Source organism: Mya arenaria, chromosome 11 (genome assembly GCF_026914265.1).
Source record: "Mya arenaria isolate MELC-2E11 chromosome 11, ASM2691426v1".
NCBI lineage: Eukaryota > Metazoa > Mollusca > Bivalvia > Myida > Myidae > Mya > Mya arenaria.
This window is the reverse complement of record NC_069132.1, coordinates 1104745-1119183: the sequence shown is the minus strand read 5'-3', so window position 1 is coordinate 1119183 and position 14439 is coordinate 1104745. Positions and strand designations below refer to the sequence as shown.

Below are 14439 nucleotides of genomic sequence, written 5' to 3'. Positions count from 1 at the left end.
ATAAAGTTTTACAATGACGGTTTTTAAGTTAGTCATAATTGTCAATGAGTACATCTAGGGGATTAACAAACTGAGAAAAAAAACTCAGTCAGCAAAAATCGGCAGAAAAAAATCTCATTTGGAGCTCCTCGGCCATTTTTGTTGTTTTCGATAAAAATTGCCAAGGATTTCCGAATGAAAAGATCTGACCTACGGTAGTCTATTTTCCTGGTGGCGGTCTCCCCGGACATTTCAAAACCCTATCAGTCGGAAATCAGACCGCTGTCTTGTACTCTTGACAAATGCAACTATGAAGAAGTTTTATTGGCAAATCGGCATCTCACCTATGGCCATTTACATTCCGATGAAATGAAGGAGAGCAAAACAAACCACAAGGCCTGACACCACTTTTTCTTGTGTGTCTTGTTAAATCTGAAATCGCCGTTTTAAGTTTCTTTGTATTCCGCGGAACCAAGTGTGAACTTCATGTATACATGGAACACATGTGCCATTTCATTTTAAAATCCCACTGTGCACGACCTAATAACAGCCCGGACACGACCAACTAAACTCTTAAGTGCATTTATGCAGATTTCCATTATGATTAAACCTGTAAGTTTGAACTTGAGCTTTGAGGTAGGAACGTGGGTCTCGCATGTGACACGTCGTCATTAAGTACCGGAAAAATATATGCAGCATTCCATAAAAATTGAACTCATGTGTGACCTTGAACTTTAAGTAGGGGCGCGGGTTGCACGCGACACATCGTCTTTATGTATCGGACATTATATGCCAAATAATTTACATATCCTTCTCTGCATGGCAAAGTTACAGTCCGGATACAACCAGCGATTATGTATGACAGTATGTGCATGTTAGCAGCATTCCGTAATGATAAACCTGTAATAGTGACCCTGGCCTTTGAGGTTGGCTCATGGGGCTTGTACACGACACTTGGTCTTTATGTACTGAACACATGTGCCAGGTCATTTTAAAATCCCTCCTTGCATGCCTGGACACGGAAAACCGGACGGACAGACAGGAGGTTCGATTTTAAATCGTACCGCCTTCGGTATTGAAATCAACTTACGAAAAAGTAGAAAACTATTCAAAATACAACTTATTCGTATAAATTAATCATTTACTTGCTAAATTTAGACATTTAATACTAAAACCATAACATTAGTATTAAATACACGAAATCATCATAAAGAAGTCATAGCGATATTTTAAAGCGAAAATCAAATACTCTATAAAATTCACTAAAACATAAATGATTATTTTCCGGGCTCCGGACTACATGATTTCATGAACATTACATTACCCACGCCTCCGGGTACATGCGTCCGCGCATGAAATATTATGTCAAACAAAATAAAAGAAATGTTCAGTTATCTTTGGTTTCTCTAGTTTGGTATTTGCCACTGCATATTCCAAACCAATGTCTCAAGGCTTGAGACAGACGTTGTCAGATTCTCAACAGCAATAGCCAGTGAATCAGTCTCAGTGGATGCAGACCTCATATGTTCCTGCTGTCTTTTCTCAGCCCGATAAAAAAAGCTTCCAACTCCACTGCATGCCTCACAGCATCATTCAGATTGGTTGGTCTTGACTGTTTGATTTTCAGACTCATGCCTGTATTAACCAGCGCATCCATAAACTGCTCTTTTGCTAAGGTTTCTCTTACATCTATAGGTGCACTACATGGTACCCTAGGTTCGTAAGGCGTCTAATATCCTGATCTAGCTCTCCAATGGACTCCATGGCCTTCTGTCGCCTATCCCGAAGTTGAAACCCTATATAATTCAGTCTGGTTGATAGGCGAAAATCGGTCTTCTAATGCTCTGACTAACTCCTTGTAGTCAGTTGTGTTTGAGCTCAGGTAACCAAAGACACCTTGGGCATGGCCTCTCAATGATACCGAAAGGTACAGACCTTTTTGTTCTTCGGACCATCCGTTTAGCTGAACGCATTCCTCAAAATGTGCCTTGTAGTCCGTCCATGCTCCAGTGCCATCATAGGTAGCCGGCTTTACATGACACTTATTCTGGCCTGTACTACTATCAGATTTAGTTTAAACTTTATTTAATTTTACAACGATTGTGAAACAAGCTATAACAACTTATATTAATCACTCTCGTTGGCACGATGTTGCGCGAGAGTGTGGTCTTTTGTTGTGGGGGAAACCGGAGAACCCGGAGAAAACCCACTTGTCCGGCTTGGTGACAACTAACCAAACTCACATGCGCCCAGGCCGGGAATCGAACCCGGGTCGCCTTGGTGAGAAGCGAGTGCGCTAACCACTGCGCTAACCGGACAACCTCAGGCTTAGTACCCGTCCGTTTCCTAAACTGAATTACATGTCTGCCCATACTCTGGTCCTGGGCGTCATCACCTATTGGAGACGAAAACTTTTTACATCCAGTTTCATCATCCGAAAGTCCTCTCTGTATATCAAACCTCATGCGTGGTTTGAGCTGATATTTTTGTGTAGACGTCATGCTTGGTGCTGCAGTTCTATCGAGCTTCTTTTGCAACGATGAAATTTCCTGCTCCAACTTAAGCCTTGTTATTTCTTGTTTCAAGACAGCGTTTTCGCCGATCAGTCTCGAAACCTCGTTCTGGTTTGGGCTGTCCATGTTTCTTTTGTATTCAGGGTAAGCTAGATTGCTATGAATCTATATTGTCCCTCGTTGGGCGCCAAATTTTGGTAACGTTTCTTCCCTAGCTAGCTCAGACACGCTACTTTAAATTAAACTATAAACCTATTCTCGACTGCATTGTCCCAAAAAATAAGTATGAAATTAATAATATATACAAGTGTTTAACAACGATTGCTTACAAAACTAAATGATTGGAAATAATTATAATGGTTTGAGAATCAATGTTCAATTATCCCAAAACCAAGAACGCACAAACAGAGAAACACTACAACAACTATGAAATAACTTCAAACTGGACCAGCATACAAAACGCTTAAAAACCAATTACAAAATATCAGTGAAACCCACAGTCCTAAATGTCTAGCTTTTACGGGGAATCAAACCATTGACCCTGTTCCGTCTGTATCGCAATGATCCAGGCTTACAAAGAGGCCAAAAAGAAACCCCACGGATGTCCGAACCTAGAAACTAGAAGCTGTAGCGCAATGCCTCACTTTAATTTTCCTAGCCTCCAATAGTTCAGAACCCGCCCTCAACAGTACAAAAAGATATTTTAAAGCTTCCCTATATATTAACGTGATGTTCTCCCATCGGCGTCCAGACACGAACTAACTATATATGTCGGGTGGTGGTGTTAGTAGTTTATACTCCGAGTCCCGGCGTGAGCACATTGAAGGGTCCCAGAGTGACAGTTCAACCACCGTACACCTATATTGGGCAGAACCAGTACTAGGTGCCTTCACCTCTGCAAGGAACTGACAACTTCTGTACATGCCAGGGGCAGTGGTACAGTCAGTGCGAATGATCGTAGAAATGATTTCATAACCAATCACAACAAAGGTGACCTGTTCCGCCCGGGAATCGAACCCGGGTTGTCCAATTCAGAGTCCAACCCTCTACCGATTGAGCTAACCGGGCGGACACTAGCTATGGTGGTGGTGGTGTTAGTAGTTTATACTCCGGGTCCCGGCGTGAGCACATTGAAGGGTCCCAGAGTGACAGTTCAACCACCACACACCTATTCTGGGCAGAACCAGTACTAGGTGCCTTCACCTCTGCAAGGAACTGACAACTTCTGTACATGCCAGGGGCAGTGGTACAGTACGAATGTTCGTACAAAGGATTTCATAACCAATCACAACAGAAGTGACCTGGTCCGCACGGGAATCAAACCCTCTACCGATTGAACTAACCGGGCAGACTCCTAACTATGTCTATGCCTTTCGCTTGTTATATACCCTAACATCACGTGACCAAAATGGAATGGTCCATTTTAACAAATCCTATGGGTGAAACCATTATATATAACAAATGTTACAGAGTAGGGGTGTCAAGTTTATCAAACTTGCGAAAAAGTAAAAAACTATTAAGAATACCACTTATTCGTATTAATTAATCATTTACTAGCTAAATTTAGACATTTAATACTAAAACCATAACATTAGTATTAAATACACGAAATCATCTTAAAGAAGTCATAGCGATAAAGCGAAAATCAAATACTCTATAAAATTTGGTCCCTAGACTTACCGAAATACGATTATTTACCGAAAGACGGGAAAAATTACCGAAAGACGCATGAAAGTTACCGATATAATAATTAATTATAAAATTCACTAAAACAGAAATGATTATTTTCCGGGCTCCGGACTACATGATTCCATGAACATTACACTCCCATATTAGATCATCCAAGTTCAAGGCCAAGGTAAGGTGGTATTATGACATAATTGCAAATATTTAAAGTTTCATGTTTCATCACAGGGACTTCTAACAGTGTTAATACCAAAGACAACACTCACCATAAAACAGATTTTATTTTGAACGTTTTCAAGTTCTGATTGAGCTGTTGGAATTGTTGTCTGCTACCAAATTAGCGGGTTATCTAAGAGTTACCCCCCTTAGATTCAAAACTCATATGACCTAAAAGTGGTAAGCTGTTTTGAACTATACTGTAATACTGTGTCTCAGAACCTCAGATTAACATCATTAAAAAAAGCCTTGGACGGCCTTTTCTAAAATCTTGAAGTTTTCAGAATGACTAATAGCCATATGTTTTTCTGTTCATAGCTGAATAGCTGAAGTTCAATGTCCAGAAAAAACAAACCGAATATGTCAAATAAGGAGGGAAGTCATTCTAAAATGCCGTCCAGGCTTTTTTTTAATGATGGTTAGTCCAGGCTAACCATCATTAAAAAAAGCTTGGACGGCATTTTAGAATGACTAATAAGGTGGGTAATTTGAAAACCTTTAGTTAGTGTAGGCGATCTACTTCCTTACTGGTATAACCCAAATCATGCTAATATATTTAGATAGTGTAGCATTTTGCAAAAGCTTGTTAGGCATTTTTACCATTGTAACTTTGAAATTGGCTTAAGTTGAACCAAAATTATTATGCTCTTAAATTCCATATTAACCTTGTAACAAGGACCAAAAATGAAATATTGAATGCATTTATAATGATAAACAATGGGGAAATTGTTTTCAGTTTTGTATTTATCTTTTATACCTCTGTAAGAAAATAAAATTTGTTTTACTTTAATGCATCCCATCATTTTAAGTTCAAAATGACTGCTAACAGTGTGTACACTCAAATCCCCAGGGTTTGATAATCGGAAAAATTTCATAATTGATAATCAAATCAAAACGGAAAATCATTATCAATCGTCAAACTAATATATTTTGCATTGCTTATAAGTATTCAATATCAAAGAATTGCATTGCTTAGGAGTGCAATGTAATAACATTGGTCTAACATAATTCTAGAACTGCAACGATTTACATAAAGCTCGCTTCGATTCTATTCTGATATCAGACATGTTGATTTGATTATTTTCGATTCATGTTTTACATATTGCTTCTATTTAAAATTAAGATGTTTACTGAAAGTATGTTAAATCATTGCAACTATGAAAAACTAGGACAGTGTTTCATCAAAAACAAATTTTAATTTACAAAACATTCTGTTTACAAAGCTAAATAAGAAGTTAACATCACAAACTTATAACAGAAACTGTCTGTTGATAAACTTGAAATGAATAACAAAACATGACATGGTTTTGATATTCATTTCAATTTTATTAACAGATAATTTCTGTTAAAAATGTGTGATGGTTTTCTGTACATGTCAAATTTGACGATTTGACAGACTAATTTTGAACACATCAGTGGAGTGTTTCCTTTTTAAATGCTGCATGAGATTACCGGTAGTTGAGCTGCCGGACTAAAAGTGGATAACTAAGTCTAACGTTATCAAATTAAATGTTACATGTGGTATTTTGTATCAATCCCTCGCGGAGCCAAAACTCCCTGATTTTAGTTTTTTAGGAGCATCTTGCATTGAGGGAGATGTCATATTACTAGGATAGTAAGAATGAAACTTTATTATTGATTGGATGCCAGATTAACTATTAACCAATCGCTTGCCGACAAAAAGTCGACAGGCTTAGAATGCGGATACAATGGGTCATCTTGTAGCATGCATGTTTTATAAGCCGATCGAATCAAGTTTTTGGGGTTTCTGTATCAAATCCAAAAGGTGAGTTTAAAACTGTTTTTTCGATGCATTGAGGCGAATCGTTGCACCTCTACATAATTCAGTCACTCAAAGTCATCAAAATTAGAAACCAATTACTAAATAAAAAATTGATTATTTGCTTTTTTTTCAGAATTGGAATACAAAATGGGAGTGATCATTACTATAAGGAGATGGTCTTTTGATCTCAAATCTATTACAGTAGAGCCAGTTATGTTCATCTACATGTTCAATGTGTTTTTGAACTTTGTAACGTTCCAGGCCCTAGTTTACGACAAAGTGTGTAAAATGAAATTTAATTCAACAGTATGTAAAAATCTGGAAAACATGACTTTTGCTTTAGAGGAAGATACTGTCCAGAAAACAACTTCCACTTGGCTCTTGTACAGTAATCTTACAATGGCTGTGCCAGGCTTGTTGACTGTCATGTTTTTACTGGGGCCATGTGGGGATAGATTGGGAAGGAAACTTCCTGTACTTTGCCCCATTATCGGAGCCATTTTGAGTACAGTCTCAAATCTTGTCAATGCTGCATACATGGATGCGCCTTTAGAGTATTTATTAATAGGCACTGTCCTTAGTGGGTTATTTGGAGGGTACATTGGAGCTTTAATGGCAATGTACACATACATAGCACACATTTCATCACCTACACATAGAACTGTCAGGATGGGAATTCTCGAAGCTATGGTATTTCTCTCAGGCACATTGGGGACAGCAGTGTCCGGTGTGATACTTGATAACACCAGTTATGTGTTTGTGTTTGGGCTGCTTGCCGGTCTGCTTCTGATGGGCCTGGGGTACACTGTGGTCTGGGTGGACAACATCGTGCCGGAGCAGGCAGAATCCACCCCTGATCCTCTAGGTTGGGCGGCTGTCATGCTGGGAGTGGTAAAGGATGTTGCCATGTGTGTGTGGAAAAGCAGGAGCAACAAGAACTTGCTCAATCTCTGCCTGCTCTCTGTGATAATCTTTTTTCTTATGCTCGTTAATGTTGGTAAGTTGTGTAAAAAAATAAATATTACATAATACAGTACCGGTAGTATTTTTTGTGCTTATTACACTAATTTAATCTTGCGGAGACTTTCTTAATTTGTGTTTTTATCCATACCGTAGTAACATTGAAAAATGATGGTTTTACGACTTTATACAGACTTGTCCAAAATATCATACGTTGTGTATTTAGAGCAAAAATGATAAACTGCATTCTCAATATTAACTTTACAATTTAAGTCTTTTGTATAGAACAAAGTCATTTCATAAATTTAAGAAACATTCCATGGTCCATGATCATGATAAAATCTTGCTTATTTATCTTTACAGGCGAAAATGATATTATTCTTATTTTCACGAGACATCGGCCATTCAAATGGTCCCAAACTACTTTCGGATTGTTCAAAGGGACAGAGTCTCTACTCCGAGGGCTTGGAATGCTGATATTGATGCCAATCTGCAAGAAGATCTTTGCTGCACGGGATACTGTTGTGATGCTTGCTGGCCTTATTTCAAAAATGATTTCCATGATTTTTTATGGTTTAAGTCAAAATACTGGAGTCATGTTTATTGGTAAGATTTTCTGAATTTCTTGTGTTTTTATCTTGTACTTGTATATTTGATTTTGTGTATTCAAACCTAAACATAGAAATAAAAATGTACATCTGATTGGTATCAATATTATTTCAGAATCAAATTATCCAGAAATAAATTCAAAGGCTCTAATTGTTTCTGTACATGCATGCATATTCAGGTAGATATTGTCATGCTGTTCACATATTTGCATGGTTTCAATGTTTTTCCAAATGTTGGGCCCCAAAAGAGCATAGGACAAACTATTTTAACTTGCAGCAATATCTGGTCTCAAACCTGTGATGTCCTGTTATAAGGCATTAACCCGAGAGTCCTTTAGAAGTGTTTTTTTTTCTGCCCAATTTAGATTGAAATTTGGCCCCATTCTCAATGTTATATCAAATGCTTTTTTTCAAAATATGATAATAAAATTACAAATTTATGTATATTTTTAATAACTTGAAAGTACACTTTGAAAGTTTTTATAAGAGTTGATTTATTCTTAAGTACACAAACGTTGTACACATTCTTTTTTTAAGGCATTCTTGTTTATTGTAGGCAATATTGGAATTTAAATTTTAGTCAGCATGAACCATTTTGACAATCAGAAAGGCAGTTTCCTTTTTCTAAAATTGTGAAAAAAATATCATTGTCTAGTGACAGAAAATTTGGCAGCTAACCCATTTTCTACCAAAAAAATGAATAGTTACTGTAACAATTGCTTTGTGTGGCATGTTTCAGGGGCTATCAGTGGAATCCTGCAGGGGTTTAGCTCAGCCTCGATTAGAGCACAGTCAGCTGGGATGGTGAAAAGCAATGAACAAGGTCTGTACAACAAAACCAGGAAGTATTATCATCTTTGTTTACACATCTTAACAAAATGGAAAATAAATCATGTGTTTTTACAGTTTTATTTCTTTAATTTTCCTTTGTGAAGGTTACAGTATGAAAATGGTTTATGTGTGATACTTTTTGCTGTATTTCTGGGCCAGGTTGCTCTGAAAGCTTTATATTTAGTTAAAGGGACTAGACACCAGAAGATGCCTTTGGAAGAAAAAATAATATAAAACATAAAATATAGTATTATTGTATACAACGCATTGGATCTTACTTACTTACTGATGTATCACATGGCTTACGTCACATGACTGACTTTCGCAGTTCTTGTGTATTTTTAGCTTGACTATTCGAAGAATAAGGAGAGCTATACTATTCACCCAAGTGTTGGCAAGGTTGTCACACTTTGGTTAAGGTTTTGCATGTAAGCACCTTTAAGTCATTATCTCAGTAAATACATCATGTGTTGCATTGAAACTTTAGATGTGTATTCCAAACTATCTAACCTACTAAATTAATTAAGTTAGATAACACTTGAAGTTAATGTAAATAATGGGCCTTTATTATTTGACTAAGAAATTCTGGTTAACGTTTTGCATGAAAGCACACATAGGTTAATATCTCTGCAACTGCTTGATGTATTACATTAAGACTTTATAAAATAGTACTCAACCATCCAACCTACTAAATAAACCAAGTTAGATAACTCTAGTTTGCATTTAATGCAAATAATTGCTCTTTATTATTCGACTTAGAAATTCTGGATAAGGTTTTGCATAGAAGCACACATAGGTTAATATCTCAGCAACTACTTGATGTATTACATGGAGACTTAATACAATGGTACTCAACCATCCAACTTACTTAATTAACCAAGTTAGATAACTCTAGTTTGCATTTAATGCAAAATAAATGCCCTTTATTATTCGACTTAAAAATTCTGGTTAAGGTTTTGCATCTAACCACATCTCAGCAAATACATCATTTACTGCATTGAAACTTTAGAAATGTATTTCCAATTATCTAACCTACTAAATTGATGAAGTTAGATAACACTTTTTTCAATATAATGCAAAGTATAGGCCTTTATTTTTGACTTGGAAATTCTGGTTAAGGTTTTGCATGTAAGCACACATAGGTTAATATCTCAGCAACTACTTGATGTATTGCATTGAGACTTTATACAATGGTACTCAACCATCCAACCTACTTAATTAACCAAGTTATATAACTCTAGTTTGCATTTAATTCAAATAATTGTCCTTTATTATTCGACTTAGAAATTTCGGTTAAGGTTTTTCATGTAAGCACACATAAGTTAATATCTTGGTGTATTGCATTGAGACTTTATACAATGGTATTCAACCATCCAACTGACTTAATTAACCAAGTTAGATACTCTAGTTTGCATTTAATGCGAAATAAATGCCCTTTATTATTCGACTTAAAAATTCTGGTTAAGGTTTTGCATGTAACCACATTTTAGTTAATAATTTATCAACTACTTCATGTATTGCATTGAGACTTTATACACAGGCCCCCAACCATTCATTTCTACTTAAATAACCAAGTAAGATAACTGTAGTTTGCATTAAATTCAAATTCAGGCCCTTTTTTATTTGACATAGAAATTCAAATACATCATGTATTGTATTGAAACTTTATACACAGGCCCCCAACCATTCAACCTTCATAATAATTCAGGAAAGATAACTATCTTGCATATTATATAATTTTTGCCCCTTTATTATGCGACTTAGAAATTCTGGTTAAGGTTTTGCATGTATGCACACATAGGTTAATATATCAGCAACTACCTCATGTATTGCATTGAGACTTTGTACACAATGGTACTCAACCACCCAACATACTTGAATAACCAAGTTAGATAACAGTATACCGTAATGGCCCTTTATTATTGGACTCTGGTTAAAATTTTGCAGGTAACAACATCATGTTAATATCTTGGCAAATACATCATGTATTGCATTGAAATCTAATCTAATCTTACAGTGATCCATGTTTCGCCAAAACTTTTCAATCCTTACACTGAAAAGCGCGGGAATAGTCGAGCGTGCTGTCTCTGTTACAGCTCTTGTTTCAATTCGAAATTTACTGGATCTGTCTATCATGTAAATCCCAGTAATATCAAAAATAGTCATTATTTATCTGTACTAATCACATGACTTTCACATGTTAAATATACACACTATAAACTGGGAAACCATTATGTGCTATTTTTAAATGGGCAAATTGAGCTAAGACAGCAACAAAATATTATTTTAATAATGTAAAAAAATTTGGCATCATACTAGCTCATATTGACAATTCTAGGCTTGTTTTTTCTAGGCTTGTTTTGAGGAGATGCTGTATTTGCCAATTTAGTCCATTTGGTGTCCAGTCCCTTAAAAAACCTGTCTGCATGAAGTCTGATAAAAAAGGAGTATATCTTCCACTGTCATAGATAAGCCCCCACATAAGGTCATTTCTTTCTTGGTGATAAGACATGAATCTTACACCTCAGTTTAAGTTTAGATTACCACCAAAAATGGAGTCTTGACTCATCAGTATGGTCAGAAGTTATTTGTTAATCAGAGTTTCTGAAATAAAACAAAGATTAAATTAGGGTATTTCCTTAGGCTTATGAAAGTGTGTACAGTTAGTTTTGATGGTGTCATCAATTTGCATCCAGGCTGTTACTTGGCCTGCTTATGGGGATTCTAAAATAATTTTACAGAAATGTTCTCCATGACAAGATGTTGTTTCGTGTGATAGACCCATGTATGTAGGTCGAAGGTCAAGGTAACACTTAATGGTCAAAATTTGTTGTATTTTGGCTTGTCCTGGCTGTAAATTTGTACATTTTTTGGTGAAATTTAAGATTAATTATGTACAAATGTTCACCATGAAAAGCCAACATGTCATATGCCTTACCTTTGTTAGTAGGTCAAAGGTCCAGGTCACACTTATTGCTCATTCATCAAATTGTATTTTGGCTTGTCCTGGTACCTTTAACTTAATTGCCATGTGTTTGGAAATTTTAAAATTACAATTGCCACATGTTTTCATTGTGAATAGCTTGTCGCCTGAACAAAACCAATACAGCAATATTAATATTAGTTTGATATTCATAAAAAAGTGTTTAATTTAACAACCATTTATATCTATTTATCGACGGGCTTGACATTGATCACGTTTTGTGGGTGAAGCCCTTGCATATATAGAGCATATGAAAATACCCTTGTCCATATGTAGACCCAACCATCACTCATCAATTTGAAAATTTCACAAATTGTAAACCCGGCAGGTCTAGTTTATGATATATTTTGTGTTTTTAGGCAAGTTGTTCAGTCTGATGGCGCTGTTTGAGAGTATTGCTTCCATGGTAGCTACTAGTTTGTTCAACCCGGTGTATAACGCCACACTGGATTTTTTCCATGGCTTCTGCTTCCTTATGGCAGCTGGAATTATGTGCATAGGGATTGCCCTTGGCATGTACGTAGCTAAAAACTTTTACATTTGTATTAAAGCTGCACTCACAGATTTACCGTTTTTACAACTTTTGTATTTTTTGTCTTGGAATGAGCAAATTTTTGCGTAAATATCTGCAAACCAGTGATAAAAGACTGCTGACAAAAAAATTAGATAGCAGATTTTTATATTTAAGTTCAAAATATGATGTCCTTGTTCCACCAGAATTATATGCCTTGTTGGTGTATTTCTTATGCAGACAATAACTGGAAAGCTACTGAGTGTTATTGGTAAACAGTATAGTCACAGAACAGGTACTTTGGACTGTTAGCTGAAAATAGCTGTAAAATTATGGCAGCAACTGAAAGCAAATATATGAAATTTGAAAAAAACTGTATAGTTAATTTATATTGTTCATCTAACCATATTGGCGATGGCAATACATCTACAATAGACCATTGTATGTTTGTACATGTACATTTATAACAATGCTACTTGGCTTTTGGTATCTAATTTCCATTTTGAATTTTATTGACATTATTAGTGAACTGTTCAAGTTGTCTTTGCAGCGTCCTGCATGTGCGAGTGAGTAGGAGTGGTCAGCAGAATTACAACCACCTTGCTGAGGACACACTGGACATAGCTGAACACAATGACCAGTCTGTACAGGAACAGAGCACTGCAGTCGATATACAGTCATAAATAATAAAAATCACTAATTATAAGTCATTGAAATTATGAAGTTCATGTAACTTTCTTTGGTAAAGGCCTGGGCTTGATTTGGGTTTGCAAGCTTATGCTTACTTCTTCCTCTGATGTATTAAAGTATGTTCAAAATTAAACATTGAGTTGTGAGTGTGTAATACTGCTGTTTTAATATGTATGTATTTAATACAACTTTTGACAAGGTTTCCATTCGGTATGTAGCAAGCTCAAGAGGCAACTTACCTTGTGATGCAATTTCGCTGTTTCTAAAAATAGAAAAACAGTTCCTACTTAAATTTATTTATGAATTATGCGCAGTGATGAAAGTTGGTGTATAGCTTACTCTTGTGGAGATGTAAGTTGAGATTACATTTGGGGTCATTGGGTAAAGGTCAAGATCAAGGCTTCTAACAATAGAAGAACAGTTTGTGCTCAAAAGCTTGAGTTAGGTATGCTGTGTAGTGATGAAAGGCTGTGATGAAACTTGGTATGTTGCAAGCTCATGTGGAGACGTGCCAGTATCTCACTTGTACTTCATCTGAATATACTCATCCATGGTGAAAAATAAAGATGTGATGGGTTGAAACTTGTGAAACATATCTCGGGATTGTATTTTGGGTGAGTAGAGTCAAGGGTATTGTTTCTTAACCAATATTTTATCTCAATAACTGAAGTTATGAATGATATCTATTAATAAAGTAAAGTCAAATAGCATGTATGATGATGTTTACTTTGCATTCATTTTGGTCGGTACGAAAAAAGTAAATTATAGAATTTCTGCTTATATTTCTGAGACACCTTAATGTGAACATGCTGAATCATTTTTTTTGGTATAAAATCTTCCAATAGAAAGTATGGTATGGATTAGAAATTGTTTTATTTTGGCTCTGTTGATTTATAAGCATTCTCATTCATCAGAGGTTTGATAATGATAGTTATATGTTATATGCATAGCATCATCTCTTTGGAATGAGAATGATTTATAAGTTGGTGCATTGAAGGTTGTTTAGAATTTCATTGACATTGGGTTCGGTTCACATTTTCGAGCAAGTTTGGTATTTTGGTCACTTCTAAAAAGCCTTTAATGCAATTGACATATTATTTATCATAGTGAATAATGCCATCCAAAAAAATAAGTTGGATTACTCTATGATTCTCAATTCAAGTTATGACCTCAGATTGACTTTAAAAGTTTAATTGATTTTTTTTTTTTGCAAGTTTGGATTTTTGGTCATATCTCAAAAATTGTTAAGGCAATGTAGATGATATAATTCACCTTAGTATCTTAGTATTCAATGTCATTTGACAATTATGTTGAATAACTCTTACTGACAGCTCTTGTTTGATGTTTTGATGTTAAGTTGACCTACTAGTGTCTTTATTTTGAATGAACCTAGTTCAGTAAAGAGTTTCATTGTTACATTATTCACAAAAAATATCTTTATCATAAAATGATGATATTTACTGTCATAAATGTGTTTCTTCCCTCTTGCTTGCATAGATAATAATAAATTGCTGCATGGATGTGTAATGATTGAATGTAATTTATTTTGAGCATAATGAATAATGATAAGACTGGCTGCTGTGATACACTAGACAATCCATTTACTGTATTTAGTGATTTTGTTTAAAACTTGTTTTGTATTGCTATAAAAATTTAAGCTTTATTTTTTGCTTCTGATT

General features: G+C 35.6%; 1 protein-coding gene across 2 annotated transcripts; it reads left to right on the top strand.

Annotated features, from left to right (window-relative positions):
* Nucleotides 1-4555: 4555 nt before the first annotated feature.
* Nucleotides 4556-14439, top strand: LOC128209468 (proton-coupled folate transporter-like). Of its 2 annotated transcripts, XM_052913499.1 has the most exons (6): nucleotides 4556-4574; nucleotides 6311-7174; nucleotides 7501-7743; nucleotides 8485-8568; nucleotides 11919-12075; nucleotides 12621-14439. In XM_052913499.1, the coding sequence occupies exons 2-6, from the start codon at nucleotides 6325-6327 to the stop codon at nucleotides 12751-12753; spliced, it is 1467 nt and encodes a 488-aa protein (XP_052769459.1). In that variant the 5' UTR covers nucleotides 4556-4574; nucleotides 6311-6324; the 3' UTR covers nucleotides 12754-14439. The 2 variants fall into 2 exon arrangements, with proteins under 2 accessions (XP_052769459.1, XP_052769458.1); XM_052913498.1 differs by lacking the exon at nucleotides 4556-4574 and having other exon boundaries at nucleotides 4882-7174.

Coding starts and splice junctions, on each gene's coding strand:
- LOC128209468 (XM_052913499.1), top strand. CDS start 6,325: ATGGGAGTGATCATTACTATAAGGAGATGGTCTTTTGATCTCAAATCT. Junction 7,175..7,500: donor TCTTATGCTCGTTAATGTTG/GTAAGTTGTGTA, acceptor TTATCTTTACAG/GCGAAAATGATATTATTCTT. Junction 8,569..11,918: donor GGTGAAAAGCAATGAACAAG/GTCTGTACAACA, acceptor TTGTGTTTTTAG/GCAAGTTGTTCAGTCTGATG.